Here is a 20,587-nt window from a genome sequence, read left to right on the forward strand (position 1 = left end):
GGATGGTGTGAGAGAACATGGGCATGAGCTCCACTACTTCTCACCGTGAGGCAAGTTTCTGGCCAATTGATTCTGTGTTACAAAGGCTTGTCTAAGCCACAGTGGTCCATGAGGCCCAGTGGCATTTAGGTTGAATTCTAGAACAAAGATCACCAACTCCACTGGGGAGCACAAGCATCAAGCCCACTCCTACTCATGTGCCAAGTGAACTCTCCTATCTGTAATGAATTCTCTTGGGATTATTTTTTACTTTTCAAATGTGCTGCAGTACTGAATAGGACAGAGAAGTGAAGCCGATCAGGCTCATGGCACTATTACTACATCCTACCACCACAAAATACATTGAGAACCAAGAAGTCAAAAGTGGCAGGCTGGCACACCCACTAGTAAGGTCACTATTGAAAATTCCTCCCAGTTTGCCCCTGAAATACCCTCCTATCACAAGTCAGTGTTTCTCACAATAGGGAGGAGAGACAGAGAATCAGGCAGCAGATGTTCATAGTGGATTCCCTTGCTCACATGATCCCCTTCTTCCCCCAGTATTTCTTTGACAAACACATGCGTCAAGAAGAGAAGTTTGGAAAACCTAAATAAATGCTCAAATTAGGTGAAATTGATATGAGTTGGTTAAAAATTGTGAAAAGTGTGGCTCCTGGAAATGCACCATGTCTGGGTTTTGTCCCCCCGGAGTCGTTGGACTTTTACATCTCTATAACATGTGACACTTGGCTCAGTTTCTTACCTTCGGACATATTTCTTAGCAAGGTAGATATTTTTATAGTCTGTTGCCAGGCTCTCAGGAAGAGACTCCACGGTTACATCCTGGATTGTGAGACTCTCGGCTTTCTCTCGCAGGAAATTCAGCAGGTCCCCATAAGGACAATACTCCGTAATGACAAAGACAGGGCCTGGAAAGCAGAAATCAAACACTCTCAGAAAGTGGCTCACTGGATTCCGTTTCCTCTGGATAATTGTTAGTGTCTATGTGGTGCACTTGGAATGCATGCATGTCATTTCTGACCCACTAGAAATTGTTGGCAGTGCTAGTGTCAAATACAAAACAACTTTACTTAATTCTGCCTGTGACATGATATCTTGTTACCTCCATGGGTACATGCTCCCAGCAGGTTGACAATGTTCTCGTGGTGGCCTAAATGGCTCATGATCTTCAGTTCTGATATGAGGGCTTCCTTCTCATCAGCATGTGCTGTTGCTGGAAACAGAAATGAGAAGAGTTATATCCAAAGTTAACAGGAGGAAGAGATGAAGGAAAGAAATGAATAAGGCTGCAATCCTAACCACACTTTCCAGAGAGTACGCCCCATTGAACAAAATAGGACTTACTTCTGAGTAGACCAGTTAGGATTGTGCCCTATGAAAGAGAGAAGCCTGCAAAGAAGAAGAAAAATAGACTGGTAGATGGTATGAAGCAAAAAGATAAAAAATGAGAGATCAAGATCGGTCACCCAAAGTGCAGTTCTTAAACAAAGGTTTATAAGCGGTATCTCATAAGAGAGTCTTGCTTCCTGCTCTTTGTCCCCTCATCCTTACTCATCCACATGCCCATCAACCAGTCCTAATTTTGAACTGGTTAGATTAGCAAGCCTAATAGGTTTTAGAGACAGTGAGTGAATGCTTGCAGTTACAACCTGCTCCAGGCATTACACTTCTAAGGTATAACCTTTTGGCAAAGGTGGGCCTGCCACCAGGTAGTATGCGGCGATGAGCTCTCCTTTCCTACTACCCTATACTTACATTTCAGCATTTTCACAGCCACCTTCAGAACTGAATCGTCTTTCCCCAGTCCAAAAGCTGTGGCCTCGACAACCTTCCCAAAAGCTCCAGCACCAAGGATCTTTCCTGGAAAAGCAACGCTAGTGTTTAGAGGCACAATGAAAGGAGGAGGATGACTTGCAACATGGACTCTGAGGTCTGCATGTGAACATGCGTGCTTGAAAACACAGAGGTCTCATCTGCTAAATGCCAGAGTGAGCAGAGGGTTGCAGCAAGCCATAGAAGTGGTGGTTCCACTGTCTCACACAGTTCCTCCACTACTCCGAGCTCTGATTTTTCTATCTCTCCAATCAATGACCCTTTTCTGTGATATCCATCTTCCAGTCCTGGCTTGGTAAAAAGGGGAGGGATGTTGTTTTGCTTTGTCCTACTAAGTTTGCAATGAAAACAAATTGAATCGTCTTACGCACTGGCAAGATAGTATAAGACTGAGCCAGTGTAGTATCATGACCAAAAGGCAGTGCTGTCAATCAAGACTTCCCCCTTGGAATTCCACGCAAGCCACTCCCCCTCAGCCTTGGCTCTCCAGCTGCAATATGGGTATAATAATACATGAAGCATCAGCACTCTGCATGCTCAGAAAGTGATATACAAATGTTAAGTATTGTCTTAATCACTTCAGTTTGGACCACCAATAAGTGTGGATGGGCATGATGAACTGCTGCTCAGAGACAAACATCCGAAGATGGTTCCTTACCAAATTGCAAGTTATTTCTGGGAAACTCCCACTTCTCATTGTAAGGAAGCTGGGTAGGGTCAATAAAGATGTAATTATTTCCTTCACAGGCCTCAATAATTTTCCATCGGACTTGATACTTTGGTTTCTGTAAGGAAGAAAGTGCTGCACATCATTTTACAGCTACAAGATAGTGCCAATTATTATAAACATATCTCTTCGAGATGAAAATTCCCTGTAGTCAACTGTATGGAGACCGTGATACCATAAATTCAAGCCTGTGTTTAGATTTGTGGACACTCTAATCCAGGGGTGCCCAAACCCCAACCTGGGGGCCATTTGCAGCCCTCAGGGACTCCCAAACTGGCCCATGGGTAGCGCCTAGTCTCTAATGAGCCTCTTGCCCTCCGGAGACTTGCTAGAGTCCATGCTGGCCCGACGCAACTGCTCTTGCGTGAGGACAAGTGTTCTATCTCTCACGTGAGCTGTGGGACGAGGGCTCCCTCCCAGATTGCTGATTCACGTCTATGATGCAGTTGCAGCAGTGAAGAAAAGGCCGGCCTTGCTTTGGCTGGCCTTTTATAGGCCTTGAGCTATTGTAAGACATTCATTCATTCATTCATTCATAGAAGTCACATCTCTAATATAGTCATTTATGTAAATTTATTCAAATTTGAAATGTAAATTAATTCTTTTTTTCCCCCAGGCCACATTGTCAGAGAGATTATGTGGCCCTCCTGCCAAAAAGTTTGGACACCCCTGCTCTAATCATTTACAAATAGAGGCTCTCAAGCAACACTCAAACTCATGCAATATCTGTTGACCCACTTTTTAAAAATATTATCAGATTTTGTTATTAAAAAGTGAGGCCTTCTCAATTTCATATCAGTTATTTTGAAACCATTATGTTGCTGTGGGTTAAAAAAACCTAATCCATTTCCAAGAGATTATGCCATTTATAAACGCTGTATTTAGAAAAGTATTTATACTACTACTAATTTGACCTTTCAGATGAACTTTTGTTTAGAATTTATTTCTTCTCCTTCAGACCTGTTGAGACCCCCCCCCCCCCCGGGACTTGTCTAAATTGCCTATTGGTTACTCCATCCCTGCCCAAACCTTTCCGAAAACATTTGGGTTAATTGGTATGCTTCTATCAGGGGTGGAGGGAGGGAATTCTGAATTATATTATATCACTCCATAACTTGACCTTCTCAGCCAAGGTCTGGCACAAATGTGTGCTAAGCCTCTAGAGCAGTGGTTTTCAAACTCCCACCAGTGAGTCATGACCCAATTTTTAGTGGTTCACGAAACAGACAGGGCATGTTAGGCATCAAGAGTTAAACAATCACCTCCTTGGGGGGAGCACAGCAGCCCAAGCACCATTAAAGCCGCATAGGCTTGAGTGGCTGGAGAAGTGAGACTTTTTTTTAGGTGGGTCCCAATGTTAAAAAGTTTGAGAACCACTGCTCTAGAGGAGTTGAGTGGGCAGAGATTGGAAGGTGGCAAAGTAATGACTCAGAGTCCTACTGCTCTGTAACTCAGTAGGTGGTGGTAACTATTGATTTTTTGGGCATTTTAGGTTGAATCACATCCCAGTGGTAAAGCTAGAACAGTAGTTCTCAAACTTTTCACATCGGGACTCACTTTTTAGAATGACAATCTGTCAGGACCCACTGGAAGTGATGTTATTAACCTGGAAGTGATGTCATGGCCAGAAGAGAAATCTTCAAGCAAGAAAATTTTTAACAGCCCCATATGACAAAATAATCAATCAATTAAGTAAATTAAATGTGCCCAACCCTCTCAAGCAGTTGCTGATCTGTTTAAAAAAGTTCCCCAAACATCCCTAAGGGTGCAATCCTATCCACACTTACCTGGGAGTTAAGCCCCATTGACTACCATTGTTAAAAACATATGCATAGTAGCCTGTTAAAAGTACGGATCTGTCACATTTCCCCAAATGCAGTCATATACCAGGGTAGCATCAAGTCTAATATATTAAAAATAAAATAAGCATTGAAACGAATGGGGACCCACCTGAAATTGGCTCATTACCCACCTAGGGGTCCCAACCCACAGTTTGAGAATTGCTGAGCTAAAATAACTAGATGTCCATATAACTCAACTAATCTAATTAATGTCAGTTGGGGGGGTAAGGACTTTCCAAAGGACCCTTTGTCCCTCCCCCTGCTCCACACATTGAGGAGATCTAAGTACATTTATTTCCCTGAATGTTCCAAATGGAAGAATTGCAAAAATCAGAAATCTTTGTAGGTAGATCTGTTTTCTTGATAGCCCCCAAGGCAACCCCATGCCATTCAGTGTGGTTACTGCAGTCAAGGAACAAGATGCCAAAAGTTCAGCAACTGCCCTACAAATTCATTAGCAGTGGAGCAGTCTATATTTAGCTGGCTGTTGAAATGAGCCTCTACTTGGAAGCAGTTCAATAGCCACAGTAATACAGTGTTGAGGTGGGAAGGAGCGGGTTCAAAAGAAATGAGAGGGGCAGGGGGGCTGGTGAACTCAGTGGGAGAGCTGTTGTAGAAATTAAGGACAACAACTAGAGTTTCAGAGTTTCTTTCAGCCTTGGGATCGAAATGATTCCCTGGCTACTTTCCTTTCTGTATAGACATTGCGCATGAGACTGACCTGCTTATATTTGTAGAGTAAGAAGATGATAAATAGAAGAAGCAAAGCCATTGTTCCAACACAGGCTGCAATCACTGGTTTGGAGACATCATATGTAGTGGCGTTGGAAATCACTTCTGGAAAAGGTCAGAACACTGAGTATTACTGACATTAGCACTTTGTCAGGTCCTCCCCTCTATTTGTTAGTTTAGGGTGCATATAGAATAATACCACAGCAGTTGCCACTTTTCCTCCTGCTAAAGGGTGAACCTCCCTTCCGCCTTCCTTTGCTATGCAAAAATCAGATGGTCAGGCTCAGTGATGACAGTCCTTTCAGTCAAGGTTCTGCTCCCCGCATACTTCAGAAGGCTGTCTGCTTTTAACGTATTTTTCTAAGTGCTGCACAAGCATGTAATACAGTGGTTCTCAAACTTTTAGCACCAAGACCCACTTTTTAGAAAGAGAATCTGTCAGGTTCCACCAGAAGTGATGTCATGACCGGAAGTGCTATCATCATGCAGGAACATTTTCAACAATCCTCGGCTGTAATCCTACCCACATTTACCTAGGAGAAAGTCCCATTTAACTATCATTGGTAAAAACATATACATAGTGGCCTGTTAAAAGTACAGAACTGTAACATTTTCCCAGATGCAGTCACGTACTATGTTAGCATCAAGTCTAATATATAAAAATGAAATATTGAAATGAATGGGGACCCACCTGAAATTGGCTCACAACCCACCTAGTGTATCCAAACCCACAGTTTGAGAAACATTGATGTAGTAAATCAAACATTGATTTATGCCTTTATTTTTTTCTTTATAAAGCACAATCCATTCTAATTAAAGCTGCAACACTGCTCCAAAGCCTGGAGGGTAGGGGGCTTCTTGACTACATCATAGGCATCAACCAATAAGCACTGTGCACAGTCATGTTCTGCTGCAATCTTGCAGAATAAGTCAAAGCTGACCATGGCTTGGTGAGAAAGTTGTTCATCTGACCGGAGCAAAGTGGGTAGTGCTTCTACAATGGCTCCACCACTCAAATAATTATTTCCTTATATGCACTTTTGCTCACACATGACTATTTTGTGATATAATAAATCAAATTATATTTTTTATTAGTAGAGGTGCAACCAGGGTCAGACGTATAATGCAATCCTTCCTAAATCCCTGCAGTGTGATGCAACAGCACCAGCATGGCTTCTGCTGCTTCCTGCAGGGGATTTCCAGTTGCTGGAGATCTTCTTGGGGTAAAGAGACATTTGTCCCCTTGTTCTGGGGTAAGCCCCAACAGCTGCAACTGGTCAACTTGAAGTCCATGTTGATTCGTGCAAGTGGATCAGGCCAGGGAAGGGGGTTGGGATTCAGTGTGTGTTGCTGCCACTGAACCTGTCCCCCTCCCTGGTCCAATCCACCCTCCCCCCCCAATTATCACTGCTCTGTTCTGCCCATGCCCTCCCCCCAACCCCCTGCATGGGCATATATGATATGGAAGGCTTCCCAACAGCTGTTAGTCATGCATGGGAATGCTCTTGCCTTCTTGCCAGTGTACCAGTAGCTTGTGCTGCTGAAAAGCACTTTACATTGCTTTTGTGGTACTTAAGGCTGTAATCCTACACACAGTTACTTGGGAGTAAGTTCCAATGAATTCAATGGAATTCTAAGTAGATTTGCCAAGGATTATGCTGTTCATAAAATGCTCTTGAAAAGCTGATTCTCTGCCAGTGAAACACTCAGATTTATCTCCCTTTAAACTATCGCTAGAGGTGGGTGAAAACGGTTTTATTATTTCGTGAGTTTCGGTGTTGCCAAAGTTAGAAGTGCAGCAAGTGGTGTTATGTGTTTTTATTTCATTATCACCGAAAGACCCACCTCTGAGTATCACAGATGTAAAGATATGGGACTCATTCCCTTCACTATTCACTGCTAAGCAGCACCATGTCACATTGCTCTCCATTGCCCCAACTTCAACAGTGCTCTCCAATGAGATTTTTCCAAAGGGAACTTCAGCGATGATCTGTGGGCTGGTGTCATTCATATGCAGTATTCCACCTTGACCACATCTGTTAGAAAACCAAAGAAATGAAAAACAATATTTCCATGAGCTCTTCTGCACTTTAATAATAATAATAATAATAATAATAATAATAATAATAATAATAATAATAAACAGGTATTTATATACCGCTTTTCTTGGTCTTTATTCAAGACTTTATTCAAGGCGGTTTACATAGGCAGGCTGATTAAATTCCCGTAGGGATTTTTACAATTGAAAGAAGGTTCTATCTTTCAAGAACCACAACAGTCCAGGTGTTTCACTCTGATCTGGTTTCACATTCTGGCCTCCTTCTCCCACGCTCAGAGCAGATGGAATCGCTCGGCTTCAGCTTGTCAGCTGCTTCAAGGTCGCACGGTGCCGGTGGCCTCGAACTGGCGACCTTGTGGATGTTATCTTCAGGCAGTCGGAGGCTCTACCCTCTAGACCAGACCTCCTGCCCACTTTATTAGTGTTGCTATTTATTATATAGCAACACTTTATTAGTGTTGCTATTATATTAATAGCAACACTTTATTAGTGTTGCTATTTATAGAATGTCTCACTTTGCTATATGGGTGAATGTTGCACTCAGACAGATTCACATGATTATTGGAGCTTCGACCATGGGACCAGTGTCAATGATGGCAGCTTTCCCTCCCCCCAGTAACAAAACTTCCTGAGAACAATGCTTCCTGAGCATTACTCAGGCAGGGGGGAAGGCTGCCTCATAGAAAGAAAATGATTCACCTACCACAGGAGTTTCCCCTGGGGGCTGGGGATAAGAATAGGCCCTCAGTTTGGCTGTACTTGTCGTAAGAGGCGACTAAACAGCCACCGGGTAGATGGGGCTCGTCAGCCTGGGAAGGCAGCTCATCTGAGAGAATTATCCCAAACCTCCACTGCCTTGTGGCTACATCCAGTTAAGGAAAAGGCTTCAGGAGTCAACCTCGAGGCAAAATCAGGAGCCGGAGTCCCTGAGACAGTTCATGGCTGAACACAGTCACATTCTGCGACGCCGCTGGAACCAACCGTATTGGCTTCTGCCTTTCCATTGGACCATTTCAGTGACGTGGAGAGGGGGGATTTGCTGCATGGGTAACAGCCTATCCTCCATACCTACTTTACCCAGGCTTCGCGCACTGGAGAGGACACTCTGTTCCAGAACCACCATTCAGAGCGCGATACCATAGTCTTCCAAGACTAAAGGATGCCAACATGTCACAGGAGTTTAGTGCTACCATTGCTGGCTTTGCACTGTTGCTCCTATGGCACCGAGACAGATCCTATCAGCTTATTTGGGCTTGCAGTAATCAACTCAGGGCACAATCCTAACCCCTTATGTCAGTGCTTTCCAGCACTGGCATAGTGGTGCCAATGGGACATGTGCTGTGTCCTGCGGTTGGGAGTCACTCATGGAGGCCTCCTCAAAGGGAATGTTTGTTCCTGTACCTTGGAGTTGCATTGCCCTTATGTCAGTGCTGGAAAGCACTGACATAGAAGGGGTTAGGATTGCACCCTCAGATACTAACCATGAATGAAATGAATGAAAGAACAATGCAAAACAAAAAAACAAAAAAAACCTGCAGCCAAATGGATTATGATCATTCACAAAGGAGTAATCTGGAAGCTCCCATTGATTCTCCAAGATGCTGCCAAATTATAGATGCACTTTTTACTCAGCCTGTTTCAGAAACAATTTACCCTCTCCCACCCTCTTTGTTTCCCTTGCTGATTGCTTCAAACATAAACTGGTTTTGACTCAAGAAATAGTCTAATGATAATTTGGGGCCTTTCCAGATGAACAGAGTAATTATTGGTATGCAAATGTCTGTGTGTGTGTACGTATGTTATACATATGCACCCACACACGTGACACTTTCAAAGGAAAAATCTACATGCAGACACATGGATAACTCACCTGTCTGAACGGTGAAGACGAGGCAATTTGTACCACTGAATATGAGGAGCAGGATAGCCAGTGGCTTGACAAGAAAGGCTACTGGAATTCTGGGACACGCTGATTTTAGGTGGGACTAAACAGCAAATGTAAAAGAGCAAGTCAGTACAGTAAACATGCAAAATATTTTCCTCATTTCACATACTGCTGCTTATGGGCAACATTAAGTTGTGTCATGAAATATAATGGAACTTTGGGTATGGGTAAAAGGTCAACATGCTAATGTTTCAGATTTCATCTTTATATCACAGCTGTTTTGTACATGGTCACCACTTCATTCAGGCAAGACCACAGTCAAGATTCTCTTTCTGTGAGGTATACTCAGTCCCTACTAGTAAAGGCTACTTCCAGCTGTGAAGACTTCCAGCTTCTCAGGGTGGAACCTTGACCCCCATGAACTGTCATCACATCCCTCATTTGAGAACAGAGAAGACTGTTTCTTCTTACTGAACAGAGAAGACCAGTGCTTCTTACTGTGCTGTTAAACAGTCCATCACTCAGTTATGGTTCACCTGAGTTACTTGAGTTCTACTTTGTGCATATTTGGCTTTCATTGTACATTGTATTTCTTTTGGCTGGAACTCCCACAAAACTAAATTATTGATATTGCTATTCTGCAGCACCAAATTTGCCTACAGGAAGGATAGCAAGAAGATCACCCTGAAGTTTCACTTAAGTTGGCTGGCTTTTTTTCTACTCTCTATGAACACTGACTATTAGAAGAATTAGAGCTCTTACTTTTCACAGTGATGTTGAAAGTAATGGAGGCATTGGATACATTATTCTCTGCAAAGAACGTATACATTCCACTATGCTTTTCTTCCAGCCAGTTCAGTACAAGTGTATTGTTATACCTGCCATTAAAGAGAACAAACAGACCTGGTAGAGTCTTTACAAAGACAATTGGAATAAGAATCAGGAACAATTAGGGTTCCACAGAGCATCTCAGAGCTGGAGTAAGGTGAATTCTATGTTGTCATGCTTGTTGATTTTCGACAATTACCATGCAGAAGGGAAAGGAAGGTTAGGGAATGAAAACATCTTTCATGCAATGCTTTAAAGCAGTGGTTCCCAAACTTTTTAGAGGCCCTGATTTATAAGTGCCAAGCGGTGTGGCTATAATGGTGATTGAGCAGCAGCGCTTTCCCCCAAACGGCAGCTTGTTTGACCCTTAATACACACAACCAAATCTGCCCTGTCAGTTTTGCAAACCACCAAAAACTAGGTCAAGACCAACTGGTGGGACTCAGACTCCGCAGTTTTGCTTTAAAGCGTTATTATTATTATTATTATTATTATTATTATTATTATTAATAATAATAATAATAATAAAGGTATTTACGGTATATACCGCCTTTCATGGTCTTCAGATTTCTCCTCAGACTTTATTTCAAGGCGGTTTACACAGGCAGGCTATACTAAATCCCTATAGGGATTTTTACAATTGACGAAGGTTCTGTCTTTCAAGAACTACAGCATTTCAGATGGATCCTTTTATGATCTGGTATCACATTCTGGCCTCCAGTTTCCTCCCACGCAAGCTGACAATCCTTCATATCTCACTTGAAGGGCGGCCAAAGAGCAGATGGAAAAACTCGGCTCAGCTTGTCAGCTGCTTCAAGGTCTCACCATTCACAGTGCCGGTGGCCTCGAACTGGGGACCTTCAGCTGTTATCTTGAGGCAAATGGAGGCTCTACCCTCTAGACCAGACCTCCTGCCCAGACCTCCTATTAATGAATAGCCACCCACCCTGACAGCTATAGAAAAGGCTCATTATCCAATCTGAATGGTTGTCTGTCTAAAAACGTGAGATTGCTGCATGGGTGAGTGGGAGGGAAAGGGCAATAACCAAGGTGCCACAGCTTAGTCATTACTGTCACCTGCTGATCTGGGATCACAGATTGGAGCTCTGACTCTTGATGGATAAGCAAGCAGATGTTCACCGTATAAGCGGACCCAATGAAATTATGGACCTCAAACAGGACTTTGATATTATTATTAATAATATATACTGCTTTTCAGCAAGAGTAATTCACAAAGCAGTCTACCTAATAAAATAAATCAGTGTTTCCCTGTCCCCAGAGGGTTCACAATCTTAAAACATATATGTGGCCTATTCATCCAGACAAACTGTTGTGTGAGAAACTCAAACTCAAATCCCTGCTCAGCTATGAAATTCACTGCGTGGTCTTGGGAAAATTCCTATTTCTCATCCTAGCTGCGTATCTCACAGGGTTCGAGTGAAACTGCTTGAAATGCAGTGAAGTGGAGGAAGCTCTGTGTGACCGGTCATTTCTCAGAAGTAGCTTCTCAAGTGGTTCTGTTGATTTCAGCCACATCATACCATGAAGAAGAACAGATTATCTGCAGTGGTATGCTGGAAATCAGTCACGGTATACACAGTGTTCACAGGTGCCAGGGATCCACTTGCTTATCTGTATTTGTGGAATCACATTTTTCCCCAGAGACAAAATAATGGGCTTCATTGCTGGGAAAAGGTACTTTTCTCCTCCACAATGGATACACTATTAAGAGGTGTACATTTGGATCTCCTCACTAATGGAGTAAGGGGGACTTCATGTTCCCTGTGCAATAAAATGATGGCTTGGAAAGGCACTTAGGAAAGTGCAATCGTAACATTCTTTACCTATGATAAACAGAACTCATTTGGTCGGTGTACGTGAAGTTCCTGGAACTTGCTGATGGATTTGTGTGTGTCCATTTCCATTGGAGAAGACTGGGGTATGCTTCAATGAGCACCAGCAGATCCAGGCTTCCATGCAACTTTATCTCTTGGCTCATCTTCTGTCTGGTGGACAAACGCACAAAGCCTTTCTCTGGAAAGAAAGAGAATTGTCATGTGGCATGGTGAAGAAGGACTTTCCTTTTCGTGGATAGTTATCAGTTCCTACTATTGGTACCAGGCTGACATGATACATTTACTTGTCACAGTTAGTGGGAATCCAAGTAAGCAAAGCAGCACTCAAGCTGTTGTCATTTCCTGCAATGATTTTGCATACAGATGAAAATGAATCAGAAGGTTGTCACACTTCGGGGTAAATGTAGATCTTTGTTTTATTATTATTATATGGCAGAGGGTAACCACCCTGAAGTGATTTTTAGGAATTTGAGTGCAAGATCAAGGGGTAAATGCCCTTTAACCTCGCAATACCTCATGTAGAACAATTATGATGGTATTTGTTGTGCATCTTTCATTCATTGACTGCTGCAGCAAGTGATGAATTGCATGTGCAAAGTCACAAGGCAAAAATATCACAGGCAGATAACTTGACATCATCTGACAGCACAGACCATTTTCAAAAGATGTACTTTATACATTTAGCCAGGAGACCCCAATTAATTATAGGCCCAATCCTATCCAACTTTCCAGCACTGATGCAGCCATGCCAATGGAACGTGTGCTGCATCCTGTGGTGAGGGGACGCTCACAGAGGTCTCTTCAAGGTAAAGGAAGATTTGTTCCTTTACTTTGGGGCTGCATTGCAGCTGCATCCCCACTGGACAGTTGGATAGGATTGGGCCCTTAGGCTGCAATCCTGTGCATACTTATCTGGGAATAAGAACATAAGAACATAAGAACAGCCCTACTGGACCAGGCCATAGGCCTATCTAGTCCAGCTTCCTGTATCTCACAGCGGCCCACCAAATGCCCCAGGGAGCACACCAGGTAACAAGAGACCTGATTCTGGTGCCCTCCCTTGCATCTGGCCTTCTGACATAGCCCATTTCTAAAATCAGGAGGTTGCACATACACATTATGGCTTGTATGCCATAATGGATTTTTCCTCCAGAAACTTGTCCAATCCCCTTTTAAAGGCATCCAGGCCAGATGCCGTCACCACATCCTGCGGCAAGGAGTTCCACAAACCCACCACACGCTGAGTAAAGAAATATTTTCTTTTGTCTGTCCTAACCCTCCCAACACTCAATTTTAGTGGATGTCCCCTGGTTCTGGTGTTCTGTGAGAGTGTAAAGAGCATCTCTCTATCCTTCCCATGCATAATTTTGTATGTCTCAATCATGTCCCCCCTCAGGTTTCTCTTTTCTAGGCTGAAGAGGCCCAAACGCCGTAGCCTTTCCTCATAAGGAAAGTACCCCAGCCCAGTAATCATCTTAGTCGTTCTCTTTTGCACCTTTTCCATTTCCACTATGTCCTTTTTGAGATGTGGTGACCAGAACTGGACACAATACTCCAGGTGTGGCCTTACCATTGAATAAGTCCCATTGAACCCAATGGGGCTTACTTCTAAGTATACATGTATAGGGGTGTGCTGGAGTAAACTTGATCTTGGGACACATGATGCTCTTACATAGTTAAAGGAGTCAAGGAGGCCTCTCTTAGCTTGCTAGTCTAGTTCACCTACTCTGAGCTTACTAAATATTGAGTCAGACACAAGAGTGAGAAAGAACCACATAAGCAAGACTGTACAAAATCCAGTTGTCAGCGGAAGGTGAGGAAAAAAAGTGGTTAAGAGCTTGATCCTTTTCTAACTTCTGCATCTGTGTTTATGGAATTTTAGTTTCATCTAGAAAGGAAGGAAAAGCAGAAAATACTAATTGCTTTATTGATTTACATGTTTCCTCCATGGGTTTCAGTCACATATACTGTATTTTGCAACAATGCACAGACCTCACTGTCACTATGCTCATGCTAACTAAAAGCACCCTGCAGCAGAATCCTGCTTAGGTCTTCATTTAAATTTTTGACTGCCCTTAGAATCACCAGAGGAATTAATGATACCTTTTCTTTCAGCTTCTGAAATAATTCTACATGGGCAGCGCAATCCTAACTTGCACTGGAACAGGCTGGCCGGCAAGCCTGCCTCGTATCCAGCGCAAGTTTCAGGCTGCAAGTGACTCAGCCCGGGGCAAGAGGAAATGCTTCCCTTTACCCTGGGGAGAGCCCTTGCAGCCCCAACGAGTCTACTCAGATCTGTGGCACATAAAGAGGTGGTAGAGATCCAGCGGCATCCCTAGGGGAGTGCGGGGTGGGGCGGGCCGCACCGGGTGACGCGCACTGGGGAGGTGAAGCACTAAAATCACGGTGGTTAGTAGTAATCCCATCAGGCTATATACCGTCGGATGTGGAATTTCCATTGGAACACAATGTAAAGAACAAGAGTGAAATATCTCCTTTCTATCAAAAGTTATGGCCAAAAAACCCAGAGAACAAACAATGCATGGAGCCCTATGGAAAGAGAAACCAAGCCGTATCGCGAGTTTACTCATGAGTAGGTGAACTTGCCTTAGTCCACCAGAAAGCACAGGCCGAGATGAATCCAACGACACCAGAATGGTCCTGATCCAATCACTGTAGCCCCCAAAAAACGCCAGAGAAGGAGGTCCCTCCCTCCAAGCTCAGAATGTATTAAGCCCTATGGAAAGCGAAACTAAGCCACATGGTCGCGTTTACTCGTGAGTAAGCAAACGTGCCTTTGCTCCTGGGCAGGTCAGGCAAAGGGAAATGTGAGGCCACCAGAATGGTCCTGATTTGATGCAACTGGAACTCAGAAAATGCTCCAGAAGGCAGCCCTCTCCCCCATAAAAAGAATGAAACAGAGGCTTGACGGGGTAAGGTGAATCTTTTTCTGTTTTAGGCTGCAATCTTATCCACTTTCCTGGGAGTAAGCCCCACTGACTATAATGGGACTTACTTCTGAGTAGACAGGCTTGGGCTTGGGCTCTTGTAAAGCCAGGTGGGTCCTGATAGTGATATGCTTGAAATATAAAAACTTAAATTGAACTGGGTAGGGGTGAAAATCTTACTGATTCTTTTTTTTTGGGGGGGGGGGGGTGTTATTGCAGGCAGGCTACATAGAAAATTCACTTGGTGGAACAGTGGGATTCACTTCCCCTTATTTGTTTTACTTTAATTATTTATAACTATTTATTTTAATTTGCTTTGTGATGGGTTCTGTCATTCTAAAAAGATTGTCATTCTAAAAAGTGGGTCCCAGTGCTAAAAGTTTGAGAACTGCTCCAATAAGATGTTAGTAAGTTGACACGCTGGGGGAGGTGACACCACTAATGACCAAAATCACTAAAATCACAGTTTGTAAAAATACCATCATGTTATATATCAATCAACGTGTAATTTTGTGCAGAATGCAATGAAACAAACTGCATTAAAATATCTTTATTCTATCAAAAGGTAGAGCCAAAAAAATCAGTGGGGGTGGGGTGAAGGTAGATCACCACACCCACCACCTAGAGTGTTGCTCCACCCACTGCATGGGGGTGACGCGCTGGCCTCCCGCACCGGATGACGCAAACTCTAGTGACGCCACTGTACAGATCTGAGCAACCCGGAGCCATGCCACACTGCCTGGAAAGGGGTCAGGATCTGGCACAAGTGCTAAGTCCTGGCCCCAGCCCCTGCTCCCCTGCCACCCGCCCTCCCCCTGCCCAGAAATGTCTTCTCCCCAACTCCTCCCCACTGTCCCCATCCCCCCCTTCCCCCACGCCAGCTGAGCTGCGCCAGCTGAACTAGACTGGCATGGACATACCTTGTTTTATTGGTGTAGAGGCTGAATGCAGCCTCTGCGGGCCGATGCGTGTCCCTGTGCTGCCCCAGCTGACACTTGAGGAAGTACAAATGTGCTTTATGGCATGTTTATGACCCTCCCAGGCTGAGTGCCCTGTTAGGATAGCGCTCTAAGAAACCTTTGTTGCACACCAGTAGAATTATTTCAGAAGCTTAAAGAAAAGGTATCATTGATTCTTCTGGCAATTCTGAGGAAGAATAGGGTAAAGACAGAAAACCCTGGTTTAGATGTCACTCTAAACCAAGGGCATCAAACATAAAGCCTGTGGATCAGATGTTTTTGTGCTCTTTAACCAGCCCACATGATAATTGGGCTCTCCCAGCATGACTCTTTCAGCCACACTGCATCAGCAAAGGCTCTGGGAGGGGAAGACAGAAGGAAGCCTCATAAGTAGAGGTGCTTGTTTTTGTTGATAATTACATAAAAACACAAAACACCACATTTTTCAAACACCTCAATCCATAGGTAATGAATAAGGAAATTGGAATCATTTATTCAGTTGTGAATACAAGTAAAAACACAAAACACCACATTTTGCATTTTAATTCAACAAATTTTAAAAAAACACCACACTATTTTCAAACACCTCTACTCATAAGGCAAGGAACACTATGGGGGAAGGGACAGAGCAAAGGGGTGAGAGAGGGAGATGCTGACAAGGCAGTGGAAGAGCCCAGTTATCACATGGATCACTCTTTTCAGCAGAGCCACTTCTGCCAAGATACCACTATGCACAGCACCTGAGCTGCTAAGTGATGCCTCGGGACAAGCAGTGCTGCTGAAAGGGTGGCCCGTGTGATAATTGGGCCCTCCTATAAAATATGAAAAAGATGTGCGTATTTTCTCTTATATCCTCTGCAGCTAATGAGTTCTTATGTAAGAACCAAGTGCTTATTTTTGGCCATCAATTGCTTAATGACATCACTTCCTTCTCAACGATGTCATTTCCGGCCCTCAGCAAGCTCCATGAATGCTGTCTGGCCTGCTGTATGAAACGAGTTTGACATCTCTGCTCTAAACCATATTCTGATCCATGGGTTAACCATGGTTTTACCACAGTCCCAAAGCTTCGGGCTTCATGCTTCCATCACTTCTACATATGAACTAATTCCAATTTAAAACCCTAGCTTGCTCATAAACATGAGCATGCTGAGATTTGTCCAGTTGGTTTGTCCCGTTGGATGTGATGACATAAAGCAATGCTGTACCTCCCTCAGTCTATGTCTCTAATAACATAGAAGTAGCTAGGCAGAAGTTAGGAAGTAGCTAGGTTGGCAAAAGAAGCAAGGGAGGGAAGGCTTGCTTCCCTGCTCCCCTCCCCCCCCCCAGGATTTGCTCACCTGTCACATGGAGGACCACTGCTGAAGAATTACTGGCTCCAGCACTGATTCCATAGCAAATGTATTTCCCACTGTCTTTGAACTGCACTGCTGGAATAAACAGGATGTACTCTGTGGCGTATGTATAATAAGGATCAGGCACATCTCTTTCAGGAACGTCTGTTAGCTAGGAAGAATGGAAATTACGCATTTTGAGCCACAAAACAATGTTTCACTTATCACCACCCAACTCTCATAATTCTTCCTACATCACTAGGGCTCATTTTGGACCCTGTGCAGCAGCACATTGTTCCATTTGCTGAATGGAACTTACTTATGAGGAGACCCAAAGCATCCTGGCCATCAGGACTGCTAATTAATAAGGCATTGTGTTAAATGTCATATGCAGCCTTCTCTTAAACTCTGCTTCCAGCTAATTGTCCTCAGGACTAATATCAAGTCCTCAGCAGCACTGAGAGGCTCTACCACATAAGCAACCTGAATGATCCATCCCAAAACAGAGTGATGAAAACCAGAATAAAATGAGCAGGCAGCAAATATTCTTCCTTCTGTTACTCCTCCCCACTGTTTGCTAGGGCCTCTATTCATCCAGGTACAATTTCATTGAAATAAATGAAGATTATGTGGGCAGAACTGTTTGCTGTCAGAACCAACTAGTGTATTATGTAATGGATTTGCCAGAAATTGTCTGGATGAAAAAGGTGAGCTTGGTGTCATAAAATGCCAGGACTCACACTCAGCAAAGTTTAGCTCTGCAAGGTTAACATGCACTATGCAATTTAAATGTTTGCATGACCCCGCACTGCAAAACAGCTCTCTCTCTCTCTCTCTCTCTCTCTCTCTCTGTGCTTATCAGCTCTAACTATCCCATACAAGGCAAGCTCACTGTCCCAACTAAAGACCTTAGAACATGACGTACATTTGTGATTGGATTGCTCCAATATCCCGAATACTTGCTGTCTTGGCAGCTCACTCTGCAGTTGACATTGAACGGTTCTCCCTTTATTTTCACATACTCTTTTCTTCCAACGACAACAGATACAGGATAGACTTCTAAATAAAGTCAAAGAGGTCTGTTAATGAACTAACTACAGGCTAAAGCAGTGTTATTCAAACTGTGAGGCGCGGCTCCCTGGGGAGAGGGAGCCTCCTAACCAAACCCTTATCGGCTCTGATATATTTTCATGGTTTACTTTTGTTTTCCCCACCAGCTGCTGGAAAAATTTAATTTCATTAAATTAATAAAGGGTTCAGTCCTATCCAAGAAAAATGGGAGAAATGACTAGGTGGATTGGGGTCCACAGGGTGTGTGTGTGTGTGTGTGTGTAATGTTGGTCAGACTGGTTGTTCATAAATTTCATTTGATGAAACAATTCTATTGGTATGCTTACAAAGTTTAAAAAAAAAAAAGTCCTCCTGGACCATACAAAATCTACCTATTCTAGCATCCTGTCTACAACAGTGATCAGCAGCTGATCATTTATAAAGCATGTATATTGCTGTGTATTAATAATAATAATTAATAATATATTTTAATATCTGCATTTAATTAATGATATGATTAATATAATTAATATTAATATAGTTAATATTTCTGCCCACTTCCTGTTTACTGATGTCACTTCCAGCCCTCAGGAACACAATGGGAAGTCATGGCCAACAGCCACTGGGGTCAAGGGAGCCACGGGCTAGAAAAGTTTAAGTACCACGGGGCTAAAGTAAAGGAAATTTCAGATGTGAAAGTCACATGGTTGGCAACCTTCAGTCTTGAAAGACTATGGTATAAGCCTACAGCACCCGGTATTCCCAGGCGGTCTCCCATCCAAGTACTAACCGGGCCTGACCCTGCTTAGCTTCCAAGATCAGATGAGATCCAGCATGTGCAGGGTAACAGTTGGACTCTACCATTTGGATGGACCATTTGGATGGACCATTGGAGGCCACTTCTGAAATAGCTAAAATCACATTTCTCAAATGAAGTCCACTGGAACAGACCAAGGATCTCTCTAATCTGAGAGGTGGTGGAGCACAGTGGTTAAGAGATTAGGCAGCAAATAATGACTTCCTTGCTTCAAATTTCACCTCCACTATAAACTTGCTGGGTAGCCTTCAGCAAGCCACCTTCTTCTTAGGCTCAGCTCCCTAGATGCAACAGGGCAATCATAATATCTACGCACTCCACACGGTTGTTGTAGGGACAATTTTCAGACAACACAACCTTCTTCCCTGACTTTGGGCCAAATTAGACATTATGGAAACTGCATGCTTGCCCCATTCACCTATGAATAAAGGGGGTGGTCCTACCTTTTTTTTTAAAACCAAAAAGAGGAGCAACCGCTCTACCTTGCCTCACTTCTTCCCTCTGCTTTTAAGTATTTTCCCAGCCCAGCTTGCTTCGGAAGCAAGCATGGCAGGGAGAAAACTGCTTAAAGCAGCAAAGCATGCAACATACTTGGGTTTCAATGCTGTCTCTCACACACTTCTTTTGGTATCCCATCCCTAAACATATCATTGGTCCTACTGTCTAGCGGGCCCCCTTGATTACTTTTTCAAGGCAGTGGCCATCACTGCAGCTTCTGGCAGTGAATCCAATATAAATGTGTTATTTACTTAATGAATTTATTAAGTAAATTCCTTTCCAGTTAAAACCATGAAGTGGTCTGACCATACAAGCATTCAGTCTAGCTGCTGTTCCCACAGCTATTTGTTGAGGATGCCCTCAAATCTTGGATGTAGAAGAGCAAAATTAAAATCTTGCTCAACCATGATCTTGGATCATCTTTCGGCTTAACCCATCTCACAAAATTGTTGGGAAATTAAACAAGAAATATCCTATAATGCCATTTAACACTTTTATAAAAATGGTTATTACGGGTTGGGAATTATTCTCTCAATTCCACAGTATAGCAGCTGCAACTTACCTTCAACATGAAGTGAGATTTCTGGAGATTTCAGCCACTGTCCTTGAATGAGAGCCTGACATTGGTACGAGCCTGTATGATTCTTGTTCACTCTGTGCAAACGTATCCCATCCCGAGCAGTGAAGGAGAACCCTGAGGAGATGGTGTCATTTTTGTCTTTCAGGAGGGTTATGTTGTCTGAGACTCCTGGGTCAGTAAGCAGACATGGGAGCAATACATCTCTGCCTTCTGTCCCTCCGATGTTTGTCGAAGAAACGCACCATGGTGATGATTTATCTGCGGCAAAAAAGTGTAGACGCTCAGAGTAGATCCCACCAGTTGGTTGTCGTGCATTTAGGAACATAGGAAGTTGCTTTGTATTGAGTAAGGTGACACATAAGGCCAAGTCGAGTGGCTGCTGTGAGCGGCAGGCTGGGGCAGGCAGTGAATTGGCAAGTGGTGACTTGCACCCTGCACCTGCCTAATGCCCCTATTGGCCCATGACCTGGCTGGCCATCTCACTCTACAGTTACCCTGAGCCTCTTCTTACTGACTTGTTTGGGCAATGGGGTGGCAGTGGCCCTGGGTCAGCTCCTCCAAATTGCAGCAGCAGTGCTGGAGAAGTCAGCAGAGGACGGTTGAGACCCTATTCTGATAGCTCTTCTAGAGCAATTGGGAT

At 43.6% G+C, this 20,587-nt stretch overlaps 1 protein-coding gene across 1 annotated transcript in view; it reads right to left on the reverse strand.

Annotated features, from left to right (window-relative positions):
* Window positions 1-20,587, reverse strand: part of CSF1R (colony stimulating factor 1 receptor) — a 40,463-nt gene that overhangs the window by 11,012 nt on the left and 8,864 nt on the right. Inside the window, exons 3-14 of the mRNA XM_066618464.1 lie at window positions 19,930-20,205; window positions 17,928-18,061; window positions 17,009-17,174; window positions 11,750-11,939; window positions 9,840-9,955; window positions 9,063-9,177; window positions 6,979-7,169; window positions 5,123-5,238; window positions 2,492-2,618; window positions 1,756-1,860; window positions 1,103-1,213; window positions 743-908 (exon numbers count right to left, since the gene is read on the reverse strand). Coding sequence (XP_066474561.1) covers window positions 743-908; window positions 1,103-1,213; window positions 1,756-1,860; window positions 2,492-2,618; window positions 5,123-5,238; window positions 6,979-7,169; window positions 9,063-9,177; window positions 9,840-9,955; window positions 11,750-11,939; window positions 17,009-17,174; window positions 17,928-18,061; window positions 19,930-20,205 — 1,813 coding nt within the window. The remainder of the gene's footprint in view (window positions 1-742; window positions 909-1,102; window positions 1,214-1,755; window positions 1,861-2,491; window positions 2,619-5,122; window positions 5,239-6,978; window positions 7,170-9,062; window positions 9,178-9,839; window positions 9,956-11,749; window positions 11,940-17,008; window positions 17,175-17,927; window positions 18,062-19,929; window positions 20,206-20,587) is intronic.

This window comes from Tiliqua scincoides, chromosome 2 (genome assembly GCF_035046505.1).
Source record: "Tiliqua scincoides isolate rTilSci1 chromosome 2, rTilSci1.hap2, whole genome shotgun sequence".
Classification (NCBI taxonomy): Eukaryota; Metazoa; Chordata; class Lepidosauria; order Squamata; family Scincidae; genus Tiliqua; species Tiliqua scincoides.